Source organism: Elgaria multicarinata, chromosome 14, assembly GCF_023053635.1.
Source record: "Elgaria multicarinata webbii isolate HBS135686 ecotype San Diego chromosome 14, rElgMul1.1.pri, whole genome shotgun sequence".
Classification (NCBI taxonomy): Eukaryota; Metazoa; Chordata; class Lepidosauria; order Squamata; family Anguidae; genus Elgaria; species Elgaria multicarinata.
The window spans coordinates 33,463,516-33,485,434 of record NC_086184.1 but is presented as its reverse complement, the minus strand read 5'-3'; the positions used below and the strand labels follow the sequence as shown (position 1 = coordinate 33,485,434).

General features: G+C 50.6%; 1 protein-coding gene across 1 annotated transcript in view; it reads right to left on the bottom strand.

The window, feature by feature from the left end:
• The window catches only part of VAC14 (VAC14 component of PIKFYVE complex), a 106,071-nt gene that overhangs the window by 55,824 nt on the left and 28,328 nt on the right, over nucleotides 1-21,919 (bottom strand). The window contains exons 12-13 of the mRNA XM_063141531.1: nucleotides 21,703-21,768; nucleotides 6,954-7,110 (exon numbers count right to left, since the gene is read on the bottom strand). Of these exons, the coding sequence (XP_062997601.1) occupies nucleotides 6,954-7,110; nucleotides 21,703-21,768 (223 nt within the window). The remainder of the gene's footprint in view (nucleotides 1-6,953; nucleotides 7,111-21,702; nucleotides 21,769-21,919) is intronic.

Genomic DNA, 21,919 nt, shown 5'->3' with positions numbered 1-21,919 from the left:
CCTCACACCCCTCGATGGTGAACAACAGTATTGGGCAAAAGGCAGGATACAAATAAATATAATAATAACAACAACAACAACAACAACAACAACAACAACAACAATGGCTTCTTCCCCTCAGGCCTCAAGACCACCTCCTTCCTCCTTCCCTCTTCCCCCACAATTTAAAACTCAGCTTTTCCTGGACATCAGGAAAAACTTCCTGACTGTTAGAGCAGTACGACAATGGAATCAGTTATCTAGGGAGGTTGTGGGCTCTCCCACACTAGAGGCCTTCAAGAGGCAGCTGGACAGCCATCTGTCCGGGATGCTTCAGGGTGGATTCCTGCATTGAGTAGGGGGTTGGACTCAATGGCCTTGTAGACCCCTTCCAACTCAGCTATTCTATGATTTTATGAATGAAAACATTTCAACTTTGTGCCTGAGGATCTTCCCTGAAAAGTGGATTCCAAGCTGTGGTGCCACCGCAGAAAAGGTGGCCTCCCAATGAGCAATGCTAGGACTTACTAGTGCAGGTAAAAAAGGTAGAGGGAGATGGGCACCCCTGGTATGCCCACAGTGCAGCTCCCTAAGCAGTCCATGCATGGTAAAAGAGACACATGCAGAACTGTCACCCAGGACGATGCACCGCCCACGTTGGTCTGCACAGAGGCATCATCCTGCCAGAACTTTCCATGGCCAGACAGCCAGAGCCAGCCTCCTGGTATGGAATCTAAGCACCCGGCTGGAAATGGGGGATGCCCAGGCCTCCAGGAAAGCCACGCCTGGCCCCAAGCCACCACCCTGTCCTCTTGAGATGCTCCAGGGCCCAGTCCTGGCCATGCCAAAGCCTAATCCCCCAAAGCCTACTTTGCAAGCCAGCTCAGATTAGCACAAGTGGTTGGCTTCATCATGACATCTGCTGCCTCCCTGATTTCTCCCCTCCGGAGAACGTGATTACCGCCCTTTAAGGGGTGCAATACTTTGCAAGGGGGCACAGGTCACAGCATTTAACATCGTCAGGGCTGGGATCCATGGCCTCTTCCCCAACCCCAAACCCAGAATTTACTGACTAAGCAGGCTTGAAGTAACGAGATGCAATTTCAGGGGAGGGTTCCAGTGCTTCACTAGGATCTCAGGAGGGTCCACAGATCTCCCCAATGCCCTCACATGACAAGGCAGCCGATGGGCTAGTTCTGTTTGCCTGCCCAAGTATTGCAAGATCACAGGCCAGGCCTCCTTGCCTTGCAAACAGAGGTCACAGGTCTGTTTTAAAGCAGTCCACTTAGTCTGACAAGTTCCTCTCGGCAAGCGCAACAATGATGAACTTCTGACTTTAAACTTCTGACTTCCATACTGAAGTCATAGAACCGGCAGCACTTTGAAGACAGGGGCTGCCCAAGGAACACATGGAGCATTTCATCATTTAGATGCGTTGTACTTTGAAGACTCTAGAACAGCGTTCCCCAAGCTGGCGCCCTCCAGATATTTTGGACTTCATCTCCCGTCATTCCTGACCATGCTGGCTGGGGCTGAAGAGAGTTGAAATCCAAAACATCTGGAGGGTCCCAGGTTGGGAAAGGCTGCTCTGGACCTTCCCATTCCTTATCCCAGTCATCCTTACAACGGCCCTGTACAGCAGGTCAGCAGTATCTCTTCATTTCAGGTGGAGAGCAAGGGCCAAGAGCGATGGGCTGCCCGCAGGCAGTTCCAGGGTTCAGGCAACTTTGGACCCTTCCTCATAAGCCACCATCCCACGGCTACTCAAGGAAGAAAAGCCAGGTCTCCCCAGAGAACACTGTTGCGAGTCTAGGACTTGAATGCTGGCCGAAAAGCAAATACGAACCTGCATTTAATACTGTGATTTCGCTCCATCAATTAAAAAAAACCCACCACAAAACTATATCCAATATATTCACCACCATTATAAAATAAGCACTCATACAAAGGTATCCAACTGAGCTAGAGCCAAGAAAACTCAAAACCCTGAGTGAACAGTTAGGCCTTCACTGGGTGGTAAAATGAAAGCCGTGTCAGGGCTGGCCGGGCCTCCTGCATGGGGGGCATTCCATAATCAGGGTGCCACAGCCGAGAAGGCCTCTCTCATGTTTCCACATAATGTACTGCTCTCAACAGTGGGACACAGAGGAGGGCTCCCTTGGAAGATCTTAAGACTTGCCAGGTGTATACCTGAAGAGGTGCTCCATCAACGATTGAGGTCTCAAGCCGTTTAAGAACGTAAGAAGAGCGCTGATGCTAAATAAGACCAAGGGTCCACCCAGTCCAACATTCTGTTCACACAGTGGCCATCCAGATGCCCCAATGGGAAGCCCACGAGCAGGCCATGAGTGCAACAGGACCCTCCCATCCATGTTCCCCAGCAACTACTGATGGGGGGACATGGGTGGGAGGTATCGACATGATACCAGATGTAGCACATAGTCATCAGGACTAGTAGCTATGGACAGCTTTCTCCTCCAGCAATTTGTTCAACCCCCTTTTAAAGCCATCCAAATTGGTGCCCATCGCTACCTTTTGTGGTAGTGAATTCCCTTGTCTGACTATGCACTGTGTGAAGAACTCCTTCCTTTTATCTATCCAGCACCTGCACTGTCAGCACTGCCTCTGGTGACAAGGAGAAACAGAGCTGGGCCTCACCAGCATAGCGAGGACATACAGCTGCAATCTTCTGATGGCCTTGCCCAGTAGCTTCATATACACCTTATATTGGCCTGTTTTGGCCCCGTCCCCCTGTCCCCGCCTCAGGAACCAGCTCTTGGACCAGCACTGCTCCTGGATGTCTAAACAGCATTAACGGCAAATAGGCAGAACATAAAATGTTTTAATAAATAAGTATTTGAAATCCCACTTGAAATAATGGTGAGAATATTAGGTTACGAATAACAGGCTGTTTCCATACAAGGTAAGTACTTGACTTTGTAGATGCAGTTTTCAACTTTGTGTGCCACTATTACATCTTGTACTAAATAAACATACAAAGCAGCTTTTGTGGAGTACCAAGAGTCCACACACCTTACCACCGCTTCCTGAATTTGGGACAGTTAGCCCAGATTCCCAACTGAGCAAAAAAGCAAAGCTAAGAAAGGACTTGGGAAGAGCAGCAAACATGTCTTCCAAAACAGCCACCATAAAGGAAAACCAAACTCAGCTGGCTGTGAGGCCTGACTTTCTGGCACACTCTGGCAACATGACACAGGGCACAAGGAACAGCAAAGCTCTTTATTGCAGCAGATCAGGTTACACAGACCGGCCTTCCAATGCTCACGGCACAGCTTACAACATTTATGGACCCCAACATATCAAGTAGCTTAGGCAGACTCTTGCTTTGCTCATGAGAAAGTTCCAAGGCTAGAATCCACACAGAGTCAAAGTCAAGAGTTTTAATGATATGGGATTCAAGTCAAACAAGAGTTCACAATTAGTCCAGGCAAGAACATATTCCAGGCGATTAAGACCTTGGCTCTTGGGTCTCTACACCAGCTCAAATACAATTGAGGGGCTGCTAAAGCTTCCCTTCTGATGATCCCTCCTGATGGGGAGCCTGGCCCGTAAGTGAGCACTACACCTAAGAGGGTGTCTCTATTCTGCCCTGCTTAGTTGTCGCCTCAACCTGGGAGACATGCCCTCCTCTGCAAGACCTTCCTTCTGCTTGGTCCTCACAATCCCCAGCTTCACCCAAGGCCAAATCATGCAGCTGTGGTTGAAAGGGAGGATCCCCTGAGAGAGCACCTTCTCCGTCACCATCATGCCCAGTTACTGAAGTCATCGGAGGGCCTGCTCCTGATGGTTCCACGTGGACCTGTGGCCTGATTAGAACCCACCAGGAGAAGAGCCTTTAGCATAGTGGCCCCTTCTCTGTGGAACTCCCTGCCCCTGAAGGTCAGGGCAGGCACCAATTCTAGGCTGCTTCCTTCGCCTCCTGAAAACAACTCTATTTCGAGAAGCCTTCCTCAAATGGCTAGCCACTGGTTTTTTGGTTCCTTTGTTTTTAAATTGAACAATTTTAATTTGCTTTTTTAATCTTCTTTCTTTACTGTTTATACTTGTGTTCACCGCTCTGGAATATGTGTTAGATTTATTTATTTATTTATTACATTTCTATGCCGCCCAATAGCCGGAGCTCTCTGGGCGGTTCAGATAATTGAATGGTATATAAATCATCATCATCATCATCATCATCATCATCTGCCCAGTTATGGGTTTTCTAAAAACTAAGATAGCCAGGGGGGCTGGGAAGACCCATCTGGGCAGGGTCTTTTCAAAGCTTTCGATTATTGGACACAAAAGGCTGAGCCTGGAATGCAGCCCCAGGGGCCGCCACGGCAGCCTCCCAGAGAGATGCCACAAATGCAAGGCTATTTTCAGACCAGCTATAGGGAAGGAAAGAGAAAGCCGCCCGCTTGAGCTAAAAGCACAGCTCTTCAGCCTCCCGGCCAGCTAAACAAAGGCATCCCCTCCCCTCCCCTCCCCTCCCCTCCCCTCCCTCTCCCCTAGCACAGAGAAGACCCATCAAACACTAGCGGCACTGCACAGGGTTCCAGCCGCAGCCACCACAAGCACAGGGCATCAGCCCACTGTGTTTGCTAGCCAAGGTGACTGCACTGGAACTGGTCCCCGCATACAAAAAAAGAAAAAAGTAGTAAGTCTCTAGTCCTCATGATATGGTGAACAGACGGGAGCTTGAATGTAAGCATAAAACCGCACAAGCACAGGTTGGAGCTGAAAGGCCCTGAATGGCCTCCCGCTGCTTTTCAACTTCTGGCATGACTTGATCCTTTGCCCTTCCTACTCATTGGTAAGCCAGAGAGAGGGCAGTGCGGTGGGCAGCAATATCCCATCTTTCTGGACACAAACCCTTCCAAGCAAAGTAAAATACACTGAAAAACTGGCACAACAAACAGTATCAACATATACCAAGTTACCAGGATCCTGCCTATGGGGCAGCTGGTGGCAGAAGACCCCAGATGGTTGTGGTAGTTGGGGCAGGGGAGGGGGGGCTCTGGGGGGGGAGTTGTGGGGTTTCTGTGTTCGATTTGGACCAGGAAGAGCAGCTTTAGTCCCTGCTCTGGCCTGAAGCTTCCGGGGTGATGGACCGACTTTGCAAGGTGGTTTCAAGTCAAGAATGGAGAGAAACTCAGACAGAAGGTCCTTAGTTGGGAATACACAAACCTTCTCGTCTAACTTAAGGCAATGATGTCCAGTGGGCATAAATTTATTATGTATATAAAATGCAGATGTTCTTGGCGACAAGACAGTGTTTCATCTTCCCCATGAACCCTTATTCTGAGCAGTGCCACAATGGGCAATCCTGACAAGAGGGGCAGAGCCTCCCCCCGCCCTGCCCCGCCTGAGAACAGGTTCTATCCAGCGGCAGCAGCAGCATCACGGGTGAGAGGATAAGGTGGCGCTTGGAGGGACACCTGAATCTCAAACGTGCTCCTCCAGACGCCCAACACCCAGACCTCTCCCAGCCCAGGACAGGGGAAAGAGCGGCCCCCGACCTAAGAGAGGGGCGGTGCGCTAGGATGGAAGTGCCCCAACCAAGGGCTTGAAGAGGCTCCTCTTCCCACAGGTTTGGATGGCTGCTGCTGCCACCACCACAGGGGCCCTTTCAAAGCCTGGAGGATTCAAAGCCAAGCCAGGAGTGACATTGTCTGGGCTTCTCATCCTCGTTTTTTAGAGTACCTAAGAGTCCCAATTATGCAGCGAGGTCTTTCTGGGTGCAACCAGCTTTGTGGCCTGCAGACCTGGTCAGGAATTGAACAGAGTCAACTAAGAACATGGCAGAAATCCATGCTGGCTTCTAGTAATCACTGCATTCTTTTCAAGGTGTTTACAGATTCACTTCTTTATAATCTGCTCCAGAATTTTCCCAGGGATGGATGTCAGACTGACTGGTCTGTAGTTCCCAGGTGCCTCCTTTTTGAAGATGGGGACAACATTAGCCTTCCTCCAGTCGTCTGGCACTTCACTCATCTTCCATGATTTTGCAAAGATAATAGACAGTGGTTCTGAGAGTCCTTCTGCCAAATGTGCTCCTGGCCTAAGGGCTTAGACTAAGAAAGCTACAAAAACCAAACGCTCCAAGTTCACAAACAGCAGAAATGACACAGGCTCTGTAAAAGCATTGGAATCGATTTTTCTGAAAATATAGGCTACCCATTAAAATGTTAGGCATTGTCTGCTTTACATTCTGAGACAGACACAAACTCTATTGAGCAAAAGCATGATGAACTGCCAACAACTGACTCAAGACAGGCTGCTGTAAGTCCTCTGTTCCAATTACAAAATGATCCAGTCACAAGACTCCAGAGGAGGAGGAGGAGTGGGGTGGAGTGGGGGGAGGCAGGAGGGTGAGCAAGAGAGCATAAGACCCCCACGTGGGAGGGCAGGGCAGAGAGACGAGGCCTCACCATGAGGCTAGACCTTTTACTCAGGTTTATTCTGCAGTCATGAGGGCCAGAACCCTGCTCTAAAGATCAAGAGGGATCCCAGGCACTCAGAGACACAATGAATACTTTTGATTCCATTACAATTGATGCAACATTCACAAGAAGAACGGGGCTTGCTTCCATTCCCATTTCCCACCCCCTTCTGTGTCGAAAACCAACCCGGTCTTTAATACAGCAGGAAGCCCCGGGCTCCTGCTGCAGCTGGAATCACAGAGCAGGGGAGGCGACGCTACTCCTCCGGGACGCCAGATACTTGCACCAGATACTAGAGCCTTTGTGCCAGAGAACCCCTTGCCAAGGCCTCGTGAAGACTGTCATGTGGCACTTCCCATCAGGAGCAAAAGCAAAGCACTAAGAGGATGCTTTGAGCAGATTTCCTTGACTAACTCTACTGGCCGGGAGTTCCAGTCCGAGACATCTGGGGCGCACCAGGTTGGGGGAGGCTGGTTTGTAAGGTTCCGTTCTTTGCCAGCAAGTTGCCGGAGTCGTCAGGGGACTTACCAGAGGCGCCAACCTGGCCAGTTTTGGTCGGAGCGGGGATCTGCAGTTCCAGTTGCCCGGATCGCACGCTGGAGCCATCATTTGGCCCTTGGTGTTCGGTCTGGCCTGCTGGAGAGGATGCAATCTCTGCCAAGACTTCAAGGTCCTTGAGGATCACCTGGAATAGGGGAAAGAGGCCAACAAATATCAATCACAGGGAAGGCTGTTGAGGAATAAAAAAGGCCTTTGAAGCACCGTCAAAGCACCCACGCAACATAACATCATGGTGCCACAAGCTACCTGGCCCTCCTCCATTGCTCTGGCTGCCACAGATGATGTAATGTGCCAAGCTTCCTACTCCTGGATGTCAACAGGGGCTCCAGGAAGGACAAGGCGCAGGATACTTGCCTGTGGCACCAGCAAGCCTCTGCTGTAACATCTAGCTCTGGATTAAGAGTACATTTAACAACCAATTTCTCCACTGACTCCCTGATACGGTCATGCACATGACAAGCCAGCGTGGTCACCCACAGGAGCGCACGTTCAGAGACTGCCATGGGGCCAATGGCCACACCACTCCCATGGGAGAAAAGACCCCACTTGGGACCACTGGGGTGAGCCTTAGCCAGAGGGACTCAGCGCCTGCCCCTGTGCACCCACAACAGAGCCAGGATGGAGCAGCTCAGCGTTTCACTCTCCTTCCAGGGACAGCTTGGGAGGCCCGGCCAGAAGGGCTGCCTGCAAGGCTGCAGCTCAGGTGAGAAACCGGAATTCTGTCTTTCTCCTGGAACAAACAGGAGGAGGCAGGAAGGGGACGCAGCGCTTAGGCAGGAGCAAGTCAGCCTCTGGAGTTCAAAGCTCTCAGAAGGGTCACTGGTGTGGCTTTGCGGCACTGCAGCATCTTATGAACCGTCACTCCTGGCATTGTTGAAGCCCAACCTCCCTCCCGGGAAGAGCAAAATGAAGTAAGCAGAAGGATGTGCCTGATCCTAGGGAGGGAACACCCCTAAAGCAGCAGGGGGAAGGGGGGGTCTCTCTCTCTCCAGGGGAAGCTGGGCCTCCCCCTCCCTGCCCTCAGCCCCGGATTGTTCAGTCTCTGTGCAGCAAAAACAGTGTCACCTGCTTGGAACCATTGTACTGGCAGTCTTCTTCTGCCCTGCGGGGTGGACAATAGTGGCCCTCCAGATGTTTTGACCTCCAACTCCCATGATCCCTCACCATTGGCTATACTGCCTAGGGCTGATGGGAGTTGAAGGGGAAAACATCTAGAGAACCACTAGTTGCCCAACCCTGTTATAATGCTTATCATCCTATGTTGCAGACCATAATGACTCAGCCATTCAGACGACTGGTTCAAGCCAAGGTCCAAGGTGTTAAACTTAATAAATGAATGTCAGCTCCGAGTTCAGTCATTGTTGCAAGACAGCCACTTTGAGGTCTGTTACCGAACGACCTGCTCTTCAACATTTTTATTAATGATTTGGATGAGGAGGTGCAGGGAACGCTGATCAAATTTGCAGATGACACAAAATTGGGTGGGATAGCTAATACCCTGGAAGACAGAAACAAACTTCAAAGTGATCTTGATAGGCTGGAGTGCTGGGCTGAAAACAACAGAATGAAATTTAATAGGGATAAATGCCAAGTTCTACATTTAGGGAATAGAAACCAAATGCACAGTTCCAAGATGGGGGATACTTGGCTCAGCAATACTACAAACAAGAAGGATCTTACAATTGTTGTAGATCACAAGCTGAATATGAGCCAACAGTGCGATATGGCTGCAAGAAAGGCAAATGCTATTTTGGGCTGCATTAATAGAAGTATAGCTTACAAATTGCATGAGCTACTGGTTCCCCTCTATTCGGCCCTGGTTAGCCCTCATCTTGAGTATTGTGTCCAGTTACGGGCACCTCACTTGAAGAAGGATGGAGACAAGCTGGAGGGGGTTCAGAGGAGGGCAACGAGAATAATCAGGGGTCTGGAAACAAAGCCCGATGAGGAGAGACTGAAACAACTGGGCATGTTTAGCCTGGAGAAGAGGAGATTGAGGGGAGACATGAGAGCACTCTTCAAATACTTGAAAGGTTGTCACACAGAGGAGAGCCAGGATCTCTTCTCGATCCTCCCAGAGTGCAGGACACAGAATAACGGGCTCAAGTTATAGGAAGCCAGATTCTGGCTGGTCATCATGAAAAACGTCCTGACTGTTAGAGCAGTACGACAATGGAATCAATTCCCTAGGGAGGTTATGGGCTCTCCCACAAGAGGCAGCTGGATAGGAATCTGTTAGGGATGCTTTACTGGGGATTCCTGCATTGAGCAGCAGGTTGGACTCGATGGCCTTATAGCCCCCTTCCAACGCTCCTGTTTTATGATTCTATGACCTGGAAGGTTGAAATATTCCCCCACAGGTTTGTTGATGTTGCCATTTTTAGTGACAATTTTGTGCCCCTTTATTCTCCTGCATAAGGGCTGTCCAGTTTGACCTCTGTAATTAGCAGGCGGGCATTTCTGACCCACGATAGCGTATTCCAGTTATTCCACGTCTGAGGATGTGCAGTTCTATGATCCTCTGACAGTGTGTCTGTCGCCGTTTGGTCCAGTGACAGTGTTGTCTGGGTAGATGTGGGGGCAGAGTTTGTTGCAAGGCCAGCTTCCAGGGCTGTTGTCCGTCTGTTGTTGTACATGAGTAGCTCTCTCAGACTGGCAGTTTGTCTGTGCAATGCTGTTCCACCAAGGGTGAGCTATTCCACCTGCTCCCCTTCCCCCCCTCAACCTGGAGACTTTTAAAGCAAGGCTGGAGCTGAAGGTTGGGAGGCGCTGCTTCCAGGGGAGAAACGCTGTTCCAACCAAGCTTTCTTTTCTTTTCTTTTTATCTTCTTATGTGGTTTGTTTTGCTGTGAAGTTGCATTTAGTATATTTTTTAGTATTCTTGTGATGTTGTTGATTAGTATATTGTTAAATATTGTTGTAGTTCTAATTTTTGTAAACTGCCCAGAGAGCTTTGGCTATTGGGCGGTATAAAAATGCAATTAATGAAAATGAAATGCAAGAAAAGGCCTCCCACCTCCTGCCTGTGAGTGGTGGGGATCATTTTCCAAAATGGATTGTAAATCCTTGGTGATGCCTTGCAGTGGTTTAAGGTGGGAGTTCTAAATGACAACAAGAGGAATTCTGTGGTTTTCTCTCTTGGGCCGGTCCTGTAGTACGTAGCCTCTGGGTACTTGCTTGGCCCTGTTAGTCTGCTCCTTTGCCACGTCAGGTGGGTACTGTACTTTTAGGAATGTCTGCTGCAAATCCTGTAGGTATGTGTCTCTGTAAGAGAAACAGGAATAAATATGTGATGGATCTTGTGATGGATCCAGGGTGGCAGCTGGAGGCAGTCTCTGGTTTTTTGGCACAGTGATAAATTTATTGTGGAGCTGCACAGTGATGATCAGAAAGTGAACCTGTTGCATGGACTGGTCTATGCTCAGGTTCATGGTGGGATGAAAGTTATTGAATTCTTGGTGGAATCCCTCGAGGTCCTCCTTCCCATTCATTCAGATGAGAAAGATGTTGTCAATTAATCCTAGATAGAGGAGCAGTCTTTTGGAGCATGTGCTCAGGAAATGTTGCTCTTAGTTGGCCATAAATATGTTGGCGTATTGTGATGCCATTCGAGTGCCCAGAGCAGTTCCATTGATCTGTAGATATAGGGTATACTCAAATCTGAAACAGCTGTGTCTGAGTACAAAGTGGCATAGTTTGGTAGCAGTGATGGTATTCCTGATGGCTGGTAGCCCATCTGTGTGGGGTGTGTTAGTATAAAGTGCCTCTAAATTCATGATTGCCAGGGTGGTGTTCTCGGGTAGATGGTCAATAAATGGCAGCTGTGGTGTCACATACATAGCTTGGGTCTAAGAACAGGGTCCACATAACCCACCCACCCCTACTGTGGATGCTGGAGACAACAGGGCACCAACGGTTACCGGATGGGGTATTTTAGGCACTAGAGAGAGGTTCCCTGGTTGAAACTCCCGGGGGGCGTCTATGGGGACTTTTTCCTCACACAGCTCTAGGGTATTCTTTCAGCATTTTTGGTATTCCTCAGTGGGGTCAGATAGTAGTGGGCTGTAAAGCGTGGTATTGGGGAGTTGTCGCTGTGCTTCCTTTATATAGTCATGCTTCTCATGGATTATGCACCAGATATCGATTCAAAAGATGGCCTCTTCTCTTCCCCCATGGCTGCTATGTCTGTTTATGGGTCTTTGCTGAGGGTATTTCATATCCTGCTCTTCTTCCACAGAGCTCATGATTCTCCTCTCCACCTCCATGTTATCCTCACAACAATCCTGTGAGGCAGGCTATGCCAAGAGATACTGGCTCAAGGTCAGGGAGCTCCATCACCAAGTGGGGATTTGTACTGGCATCTCCCTCACTCACGTCCACTACTATGAAGCTGCCTTAGATCTGGGGGGAGACCACTGACCCTTCGGACCCCATGTGTTCTACTCTGGCAATGGACCTTCAAGATCTCAGGATGAGAGACCTAGAAGGGCCAAAGGTGGAACCTGGGACCTTCCAGTGCTGCCACGGATCCACTGAAGCCACGAAAACGCAAACCAGGCATGCCTGTGGGTTACTAAGGGCACCATTCTGATGCAATGCTGAGCTGTCTCTCTGCCTGCCTCCCCTGTTGCATGTTGGCACGTCAGTTACTCACTTGTCAGGCTGATGGGGTTTTACTAACGTGCCCTGTGGCAGCAGAAGGTGCACATGATACCCCCAGGAGCACAGGAAGGCACCAGGCACATGAGATACTAAATCCAGATACTCCATGCAGACCGGCCACTCATGACAAGGGGATTCCGTGGAGGATTTGTGACGCCTGTGTAGGGTCTCACCAATCAGGCCAACGAGGGAGACGGGGAGGGGCATTGCACAGCACAGCTCGCGTCGCAGCCCTCAGGCCGCTGCACTGCTGCACCCCAACAAGGCCTTCGGCAGGGAAGGCCCTCTGACAGAGGCCTGCAACTGACGATGTGCAGGGAGCCTCCACCAGGACGGCCAGCCACGTCTCATAGATGCATCCCAAGCTGTAGGCTGCAAACAACGCTGAGAATGAGCACAGCCCTGAAGCTGAAGGTCCATCTGGCCCAGCAAGTGGCCAAGCAGGTGCCTCCAGGACACCTACTGGGAGGGCAGGGAGCCACCGATGGACTGACTCAGAGGCCGCATTTGGAGCCCCCCCTCCCCCACCGGAGACAAAAGAAGCTGCCACGGCTGCCTCGGAGAGGGAGTATGTGGGGAGGGGGGCGTTTCTGAGATGGATTAGTAGATGGAGAATCCTGCCTAGAGACAGCTGCCAGATTAGATCTCCCCCCCCCCGACCCACATTCCACATGCAAGGCCACCTTTGGATGCGTCCAACGGTACATGCCGCCACGGAGGGACTCTGCCAGGGCAGGGGGTGCTTGGCACGCAGCGCACGTCCCTCCGCTGAACAGCCCCCAGGCAGCTTCTCCCTCACTCTCTTTTGTGCCAGAGAAAGAATGGAGCTGGAAGGGAGTAAGAAAAGCAATATCCTGCCGGAGCACGAATGCCTAACGTTGCCGTAGTAACGGGCCAGGTGCCAGAAAGGCCCGTCAGCTGGGTCCCGCCATCCGAGGAGGGCGGCGGCGGTTCCCGGAGCTCCCGCCATTGGACATGAAAGGGCAGAGGCCAATGACGCGCTTCCCTTCCCCCCAAGGACGAGGCGGGCACCCTGATTCCAGGGGGGCAGAGGAGGGCCGCACCCTCTCCGTGCGCAGAGCAGCATGCGCTGAAGAGGGCCTTGCAGAACCTCCAGGGAGGAAGCGCCAACCGGTCAGCTGGCGAGGATTAGCTGATGCGACAGAGAAGACGGGAAAGTGAGGAGCCCCCCTGCCTCGGGGATTGAGGCTCAAGGACAGAAGCGAACTGGATTGATCTCGCGGCTCCAATTTTGCAGTTGTGGCTGTTTAATAGTAATAACAATAATTGTTTAATAATAATAACAACAGTCATCATCATCACTGCAAATATTTATCACGCGTTGTTCCAGCTGTTCCACAAGTTCAACGGAATCTGGAAATTTGTTTCAGTTTCTTGCCAGACACTGGAAAAAGTCAGATGGGCCTTATGGAAAAGATGAGAGGACAAGACACGCCTGGGGAGACGGCCCCAGTGCTGGATGCACAAGCCCTACTTTGTCATCGTTGGCATGCCAGAGAGACGGGGGGCTTTTTTTTTTTAACATGCTTTCAGAGATTTCTCTTTAACCACAAGAGCTGGAAAACTGGACTCAAACAAGGTTCTCAGATTTTGCACTAGAAGCTGTTCCCTGCAGTTTGCAGAGTGGCCAAGGCAGAGGATTAATGGGGAAAGTCCACTCACGCTTCCACACGGCACCGGCCTAGCAGAGGACAGGAAGATCCTTTCAAGCATGCAAACAACAGTTTCCTGGTCATGAACATATTGCTGCTCCTTTTACCCTCCCCAAAGCAGTTGAGCATATTTCAAAGATTTCATCTGCTCTCCAGATCTAGGTCAACTCAATGCGCCCCATTTTCAGTTTGAACCAATTGGATGTTGGGCCGCCCACTGCACTGTTCCTGAAGAGGCAGCCAATGCTATGCATGCCTCAAGGCATCCATGCTCCCAAGCACTCAAGAGTGCTGGGGCTGAGCATCTCAGGAGTATATCCAGCTGCCATCCAGGGCGAGGACAGAAGACACCACCACAAGAAAGCGAGGTGTGTGTATATTCGATCCCTGTCCTTGGCTGGTCACCCAGGAAGGAAATGCAATTATATTACAATTACAACATCTCTCAGGGAGGGGAGTTTTCCATCATGTTTAAAAGAAGCGATGGTACGGCCACTTCTAAAAAAGCAAAAGTAATAAATTTATTTATTACACTTATATACTGCCCCCATAGCCAGGGCTCTCTGGGCAGTTTACAAAAATTCGAAAATTAAGATAAAAACGAGTATACAAAATTTAAAATTCCAAAACACAGAACATACACACATAAAGCATTAAAAACCGTTAAAAAACTAAACATGTGGGTAATAAAGATGTGCTGCCATACGCCTGGGCAAAGAGGAAAGTCTTAACCTGGCATCGGAAAGATAGCAGCGTTGGCGCCAGGCGAGACTTGGGTAGTCAGTCTCAACTGAGTAGTCAGTTTGACTACTCACAAATAGCAGCTAAAAGGGCAAAACTGTGTCTGGATTTTCCTCCTTCAAACAGAGGCTCACAAGGCCACCTACCCAAAAGTAAAACAATCCCTTGTCGTGCCAGGTGAGCATGGCAGGCAGACAGCGAGGCGTGCCCCCTTTCTGCGGGCCAGGCCGGATTTCTGTGAGCATCGGCATTTTATCTTGGCATAAGAGCCCCTGGCTGCAGTCTCAAGCAATGCACTTCCATCGGCTGCTTGGGGAAACTAGACTTGGGCCAGCCTTCCTCAACCTAGTGCCCTCCAGATATGTTGGGCTACAGCGCCCAGAATCTGGCTGGAGGGTTGTGGGAGTGGTAGTCCTATAGGTCTGGGTTGGGGGACAGCTGGCCTGAATCTTCAGGAGCAGATTAGCAGGGGACAGCACTGCAAACACATCATTGGAACCACTGGCCAGCCTCCCCTGACGCCTCTGTCAGATGGAGCCAGAGCCCACCTGTGCAGGCAAATGCCAGGAGCCCAGTCGAGGGAGACCCACTGAGTGTTGCTCGCCCCTTTCCCTGGCGCAGGACAAGACCCTCAAGCAACACAAGGGCTTATCGCTAGCCTGGATCAAAAATGGGGGCGGGGCCTGAGGTTACATGGAAACCACACCAAGCCCAGCTCCTAGAATCTCCACATAGGGCTGGGGAACGGCCCTGGGGAGCCACGGCCAATTCCTGCTGGTGCTGATGGCTGAGCCAATGGCTTGGCTCGGGGGAAGGCAGCTCCCAAATGAGGCAGCCTCCCCACAGAACCAGTCTGTATGAAGCTGACGTTGGGCCCAAGTCGGTGTCCGTGTGCGTGGCTTCCTCAAAGGGAATGGAATCGACAGCCTGCAGGTGCCCAAAGTGGACTTTATTTATTTATTTATGGTCACAAGACCAGCAAAACAACACAACACTATGAAGCAGACTCATAAGAACATCAGAAGAGCCCTGATGCGGGATCAGACCAAGATCCATCTAGTCTGGCATTCTGTTCACACAGTAGCCGACCAGCTGTCAACCAGGGTCCCACAATCGGGACACGGTGCAACAACACTCTCCTGCCCATGTTCTCCAGCAACTGGGCCACCAGTTGCTGGGGAACATGTGTAGGAGGCTGTCGTTGCACCGTGTCCTGATTGTGGGAGCCTTACTGCCTCTGATATTGGAGGTAGCACATAGCCATCAGGACTAGTAGCCATTGATAGCCTTCTCCACAGCGGCTGTCCTGCTCAGCAACAAGGAGACTTGGCGTTCAGTGGCAGGAGGACACTGAGACTGGCTTGGCTTGTGACCCAGCCAGCCCTGGCACCAGCCCCCAGCTGCTCCACTGCGTGCTTGGTGCTTGCCAGAAGGGAGGACAGAAGGCTCTCCCCACTCTGCCCAGGAGGCGGCCAGGCTGTGCTTCACGAAAGATGAGCCAGAGAGGCTGAGGTAGGAAACACCACCCACTTGCTCCCTAAGGTCAGAAATGCCTGCCAAAGCAAGCACCTTTACTTCGGGGGCCCCAATCTAGACCTATAGCAGGGGTGGGCACCTTCAGCAGGGTCTAGGGGGCATTTTTACCCCCACGGACTTCCTCTGACAGGCAGAATGCCAGCAAAATAACTGGCAGCTGGCCCCTGAGGTGTGGTGGCAACACACTACAGTGCACTAAAAGGGTCAAATTAAAGCCTGTTCTCAAGGTAACTTTGGCCCATTTGGCACTCAGAGGCCGCTGTAAAAGAGCCTAAAATTTGAGCATTTTAGCCCTCTATAGCACCAAAACCATCCATTTTTTCCAGCCACTAGGGTAGCAATTGGATCACAGTTTGTGAAGAAACAGAAGAATTTGCAAGATAAGAAAATTCTCCATTCTCTCTTCTTGGTGCCATCCAGTGCTCCAGACACCATTGCGTAACAAAATCATGCACCACCCATACCCGGGGGGGGGGGGGAGGGGAGGGGAGGGGAGAAAGAGGAAATACCAAATTGTTGCCTTGTACACCACCTCCCTCAGGCGGAGAGAATCTAGCCCTAATGGCCCAAGAGGTAGCTGCTCCTTGGAGGACAGGAGCCCTGGGACCCCAAGGAGGCGGAGGCTTCCACAGACTTCCACATTTTAATCGCCCAAAGAGTAAAAACCTTTGATGAAACCCTTCCCCTGTCCATGCCCCATACACATGAGGGATGGTTATAGCTGACTATAAGTCATTCTGGTTATATTTTATGTTCTCTATGACTTTGACAGCCGTATAAGCTGTACAGAAACAGCTTAAACTGGTTCAACTGCTTAATGGGGATGGCAAATTGATAACAGAGGACAAAGAAAAGGCTGAAGTGCTCAATTCCTACTTTGGCTCAGTCTTCTCCTAAAAGTGGGTCTATGACCCCCCTGGAGAAAGTGAAGCAGAAGTTGAGGGGGCAGGATTGCAGTTTGAGATTGATAAACAAATGGTCAAGGAGCACCTGAACTGTTTGAATGAGTTCAAATCTCCAGGACCCGATGAAATGCATCATAGAGCTAGTGGAAGAACTCTCAGAACCACTGTCTATTATCTTTGCAAAATCATGGAAGACGGGTGAGGTGCCAGATGACTGGAGGAGAGCTAATGTTGTCCCTATCTTCAACTAAGGCAAAAAGGAGACAACTGGGAACTACAGACCAGTCAGTCAGACATCCATGCCTGAGAAAATTCTGGAGCAGATTATAAAGAAGTCAATCTGGTAAACACCTTGAAAACAATGCAGTGATTACTAGAAGCCAGCATGGACAGGGCCAATGCTACCATTAGGCCAACTAGGCGGCCAACTAGGCAGCCACCTAGGCGCAGACCTCAGAAGGGTGTAGTACTGACCTTTAAGGGTCATAGTTTTATACAAATTAGCTGTTTTAAGAAAAAACATAAGTTCCAGTTTTGTGCTTTTTATTTTTTCTACAAAATATCTGTTCTTAAAAATTGAAGTTGGCAATTTTGGGGTGTGTGTGCAAGTAGCTTGCCTTGCGTAGGGCGCAAAATAGTCTGGCACCAGCCCTGAGTCAGACTAATCTGATCTCATTTTTTGATCGGGTAACCTCCCTTGTGGACTGTGGGAATGCTGCGGACGTCATATATCTTGACTTCAGCAAAGCTTTTGACAAAGTGCCCCATGATATTCTGATTAACAAACTAGCTAAAAGTGGGCTAGATGGAACAACTATTAGGTGGATCCACAGTTGGCTACAGAATCAGACTCAAAGAGTACTTATCAATGGAACCTTCTCAAACTGGGGAGAGGCAACGAGTGGGGTGCCGCAGGGCTCAGTCCTGGGCCCAGTGCTCTTCAACATTTTTATTAATGATTTGGACGAAGAGGTGCAGGGAACGCTTATCAATTTTGCAGATGACACAAAATTGGGTGGGACAGCTAATACCCTGGAAGACAGAAACAAACTTCAAAGTGATCTTGATAGGCTGGAGTGCTGGGCTGAAAACAACAGAATGAAATTTAATAGGGATAAATGCCAAGTTTTACATCTAGGAAATAGAAACCAAATGAACAGTTACAAGATGGGGGATACTTGGCTCAGCACTACAAGCGAGAAGGATCTTGGAATTGTTACAGATCACAAGCTGAATATGAGCTGCAAAATAAGAATATGCTAATTTGGTTTGCATTAATAGAACTATAGCTTCCAAATCGCATGAGGTACTGGTTCCCCTCTATTCGGCCCTGGTTAGGCCTCATCTGCCTGGATCTTGGCTAAGACTCTGGACAGAAGCAGAAACTCCCTCTACCAGGAAGCCTGGGTGAGGGCTTCAATGCCCTCTAACTTAGAAATGTTGCTGCTCTTGCTTTGGAAGGCACCATGAAGGCTTTCCTTGCTTGACTTCCAACTCATGGATAGGTCTAGCTGTAAGCCAACTCAAGGACAGCCCATTCATTGGGGTTAAAATGCTGCCTGATCAACCAGTCCATTCAGAAGTTGTCTTCTCCCCTGATAGGGCGGAAGTGGCTTAGTCCCAAATGCTGACAGAGCCCTGCTCTAGAGAGGCTATTGTCGGTACCAGCTCTGCTTTTTCAGAAGGAGGAGCCCTGATCAAGGCATCTGGGTAAGGATGGCCCTCTGTGCCTCTCAGCAGTAACCATCCTAAGGACTTGATGGAAGTGCTGGACAATGTGGCAGAGCACCCTATCAATAATGCCACCCCTGTCAATAAATCACAAGAAATTGTGGTGAGCTGGTTAGAAGGGAATGTACAGATTGGCATCTTTGAGGTTGAAAGATGAATTTGCCCAGAGCCTGTACTATTTCAGGCTGTGGGTTCTGTCAGGCTCTGTGCTCTAATCTGTGTTGCAGGTTACTGCAGGTTACTATTTACTGTGTGGTCTGTGCAGCACCATGTACATCGATGGTGCTATATAAATAAATAAATAAATAAATAAATAAATAATAATAATAAGGTTTCTGCAATGGACCAAAACTTGAGCAGGGGTCAGGTTAGGTTTCTCAGGGAAGAAAGATAGAAAGAGATCAGCACCATGGAAAGCTTAGAGCTGTGCTGGAGCTGGAAGTCAGATAGGGCTTTCTGCATGTTGCTCCAACAAGAAGCAGAGCAAGACTGAAGTTTAAATAAGAGTGCGGCCGTAATTAGGTTGCTTGGCCATGTCTTCATATTGACCAAGGCTTTGTCTCCTAAGGGGGCCTGGTGGTTACTTTCATTTTCTGTATCAGTCTTGTGTCTGCCTGTTCCTAAACAAGCCTTCTCCAACCCAGCTGTTTAGGACTACAACTCCCATCTGCCCCAGCCAGCATGGAAAATTTCAGGAATGCTGGGAGTTGTAGTTCAAACCATCTGGAAGACACCAGTTTTGAGGAGGCTGTCCTAAACAAACAGCCCACAAGTTGGGCCTACAAAGAGCAAGTAAACTTGGCCTTTTCTTCAACGTTAGGAACTTAACACTAAATAGTCACAGTAGCAATGGAGAAGGAGAGAGAGACGATCCCCTTTGCCCCAGACATAAGAGTTAGATCTCCCATACAGCTGCAAAACCTGCACCCTAAAAATAATCTTAAATGAATAAGCAACAGAGTCTGCCCTTGTCTGACATTCTCCAAAGCAAATCTCGCAGCCTGCTACTAGCGACATGTTTCCCCCAAGTCTGGTGAACAAACGTCCACAATATGGCCAAGGGGAGAAAGGGGAATTTGCGAGCCCGCTAGCAACAGCTCACACACCTGCCTAAGGCAGCGTGCCCCACACCAGGGCAGCCCAGCTCCTGGGAATGCCCACTGGTGCCATCCGCTCCTGCCCTGAAGACCCACACATCAGCCGGCAAAGCTCCCAAGTCCACTTGCGTGCCAAGAAGATGTAACTCAAGCACTGCAGTGGGAACAAGCAGGAGGAAGTAAACCAGAGGTCACATGAAGCTGAGCCTTGCTGTTCTTTGTTGCACAGCGCAGTCCCAAATTTCAACCTTGGCAAGCTGAAAGCTGGGAACTTGGGGCACCGTTGGGCCGAAATCCAACCAGGCACAAATAAAAGCATAAATGGATAAAGGCAGCCATTCACGCTGGCTTTTGTTAAGCTTTCCTGTACTTGGAATCTGGATCACATGGAGAAAAGTCCCCGGAGAATTTCGCTTGAAAGCCCCTTCTGCAGGAGCGGCTTGAGCAAGGGGGCACGCGCGGCGGCTGCCCCAAAGTGTGGGAGCGCTGTGCACGGAGGTCCTTCCCTCAGGAAAGTCCTGCTGTGGAGCAGGGAGGAGCGATGGGGGAAAGAGTCGCCTGACCGTCGGGCTGAAGGTCCAAGGCTGGAATAGGGGCTCTGTGATGGGTGGCCCCGCAGAGGATCTTCAAGACAACCTGGCAGGCTCCCTGATGAGCGCTAGCAGCAAACGTCTCCCACTGGGCCCATCCAAGCAAGCCCCGTTCCCGCCCTCTCCTACCATCCACCCCAGCAAGGACCAAGGCGTGGCTGATCCCACGTACAGAACTGGCTAGCTGGACCACAGTCCCCGTGCACCAGGCAGCAAGGGAGCCGGGCCGGGCCGTGGTGTCTCCATGCCAAACGGATGGACAGGGCTGCCCTGCCCAGACTCCCCTCCTCTGACCAGTTAGTGCTACGTTTGGCCACAACCAAAATCCCAATTTCGACTCGAGAAGCTCATTCTGGGTCTGACCTTTGCAGAGCTCTTGCCGACGGTCCTTCGGCTGGGACTTTAAAATGGGGGCAAAGGTCACCCAGCAGCCAGCAGGTTCTACTGACAGGGTGCTGGAGCTGCATGCAAACACCTTGCAGCTCGGGACCAGGGCTGAACTCCCAAGACACGGCGCCCCGGGCGGCGGTTTTTTCTCTTTCCTCCCTCCTTTTAATTTTGTGTAAAAAAAACTTAAAAGCAGAAACTGTCTTGGGTTTTGCCAACTGCATGCAAGCCTTTCTAGGAGCCTTCTCAGCTGAGGAGCAAGGTAAACTGTTTTAAAGTAAAAAAAAAATATTAACAAGGGGACCCTGGCCACTTGCTGCCTCTCAAGAGTCCGTTTCCCATTCCAAATGGGAATGTCGGTGATGAACATCTCATTTGTACACCATTGGAGATGACTGGGGAAATAGTCATCCTTCGCCACAGCAGCTGAACGGTTCAAGAAAAACTTGCCTTCAGAGAACGCATTTAGGAACGGGGTTTGCTGGCCTGGCTCTGGCACAGAGGAAGAGCCACCAGCCGGGTCAGGGAGAGGAGGGGTGCAAGCTGCAGGGATGCCATGCCCAGCCCCCCCCACAGCGAACTGAAGCCCATCAGCCAGGAGCCCCCAGAGGCCCATCCTCCTCCGGTGGACTAAGCCCCTCGACATCACAGTCCCCAGATTGCCATGCACCCGAAAGGAACTGATGGAGAGGCTCCTGGGCAGCTCGAGGCCTCTTCCAGAGGTGGGTTGAGGCCTGGGAGGGGCCACCCAGTGCCTGCGGGATCAAGGCCTCGTTTGAGATCCAGAACATGCTGGAGCAGGTGATCTCTGGGAGCCATCTAAGGCCCTACATCGCCTGAACCACTCTACCTGTTACCTGCCTGCCCATGCTATCCTCCGGTGGCCATTGTGCCCCGCCTGTGTGGTCAAGACAGGGCAACCACTGGCCTCCAGGAAAATCCCAGCTACTTCGCAGCCCCTGCCCTGCTGGTCCAGAGACGAGGCCGAGACGAGAGCCATTCCTGCAAGGGGCTCCATTGATGTGTCAAGGGAGTTCTCTCGGCAACCCATATCTGCAAAGGAAGCTGCCATTCAGCCGCTGGCCTCATCCCAGCAAGGGCCCTGCCTTCAGGGATCAGGCACCCGTGCGCAGCCTCCCTCTCCAGCAAGAAGCGAAGCCAAGCTCAACACCGTTTGGAGACGGCTCCAGTCACCATTTCCCGGCAAGCCAAAGACCAGTAAAGCCACCAACTTCAGCCTTCAACACAGCCCAGAAATCCCCCCGAATTGGTTTTAGCAGGAGGGTTCCCCTTCGCTCTGGACTGCTAGCATTTTTTTTTACTCCTTGTGTACACAGACAGAAGTGTTTTATAAATGAAGTAACAGATGTTTTCAATGCATAGTTTACACTCACCTCATCAGATTCATCGGACAAGGTCTTCAATAAGATGGGGAACAGGCTGTCCGTGTGCCGGAACATCTGAAATGTGAAAAGAGGGTTATGACGGAGAAATCCCAGTCCAAGCCAGGAGGCCCCTGCCCCCCCACCCCGCAGGCCGCTGCCACAACACCAACGGTCTAAAAGCCCGGGAGGGGGAAAGGGCCCCTTTTCCACAAGCTTTTGCGAAGGG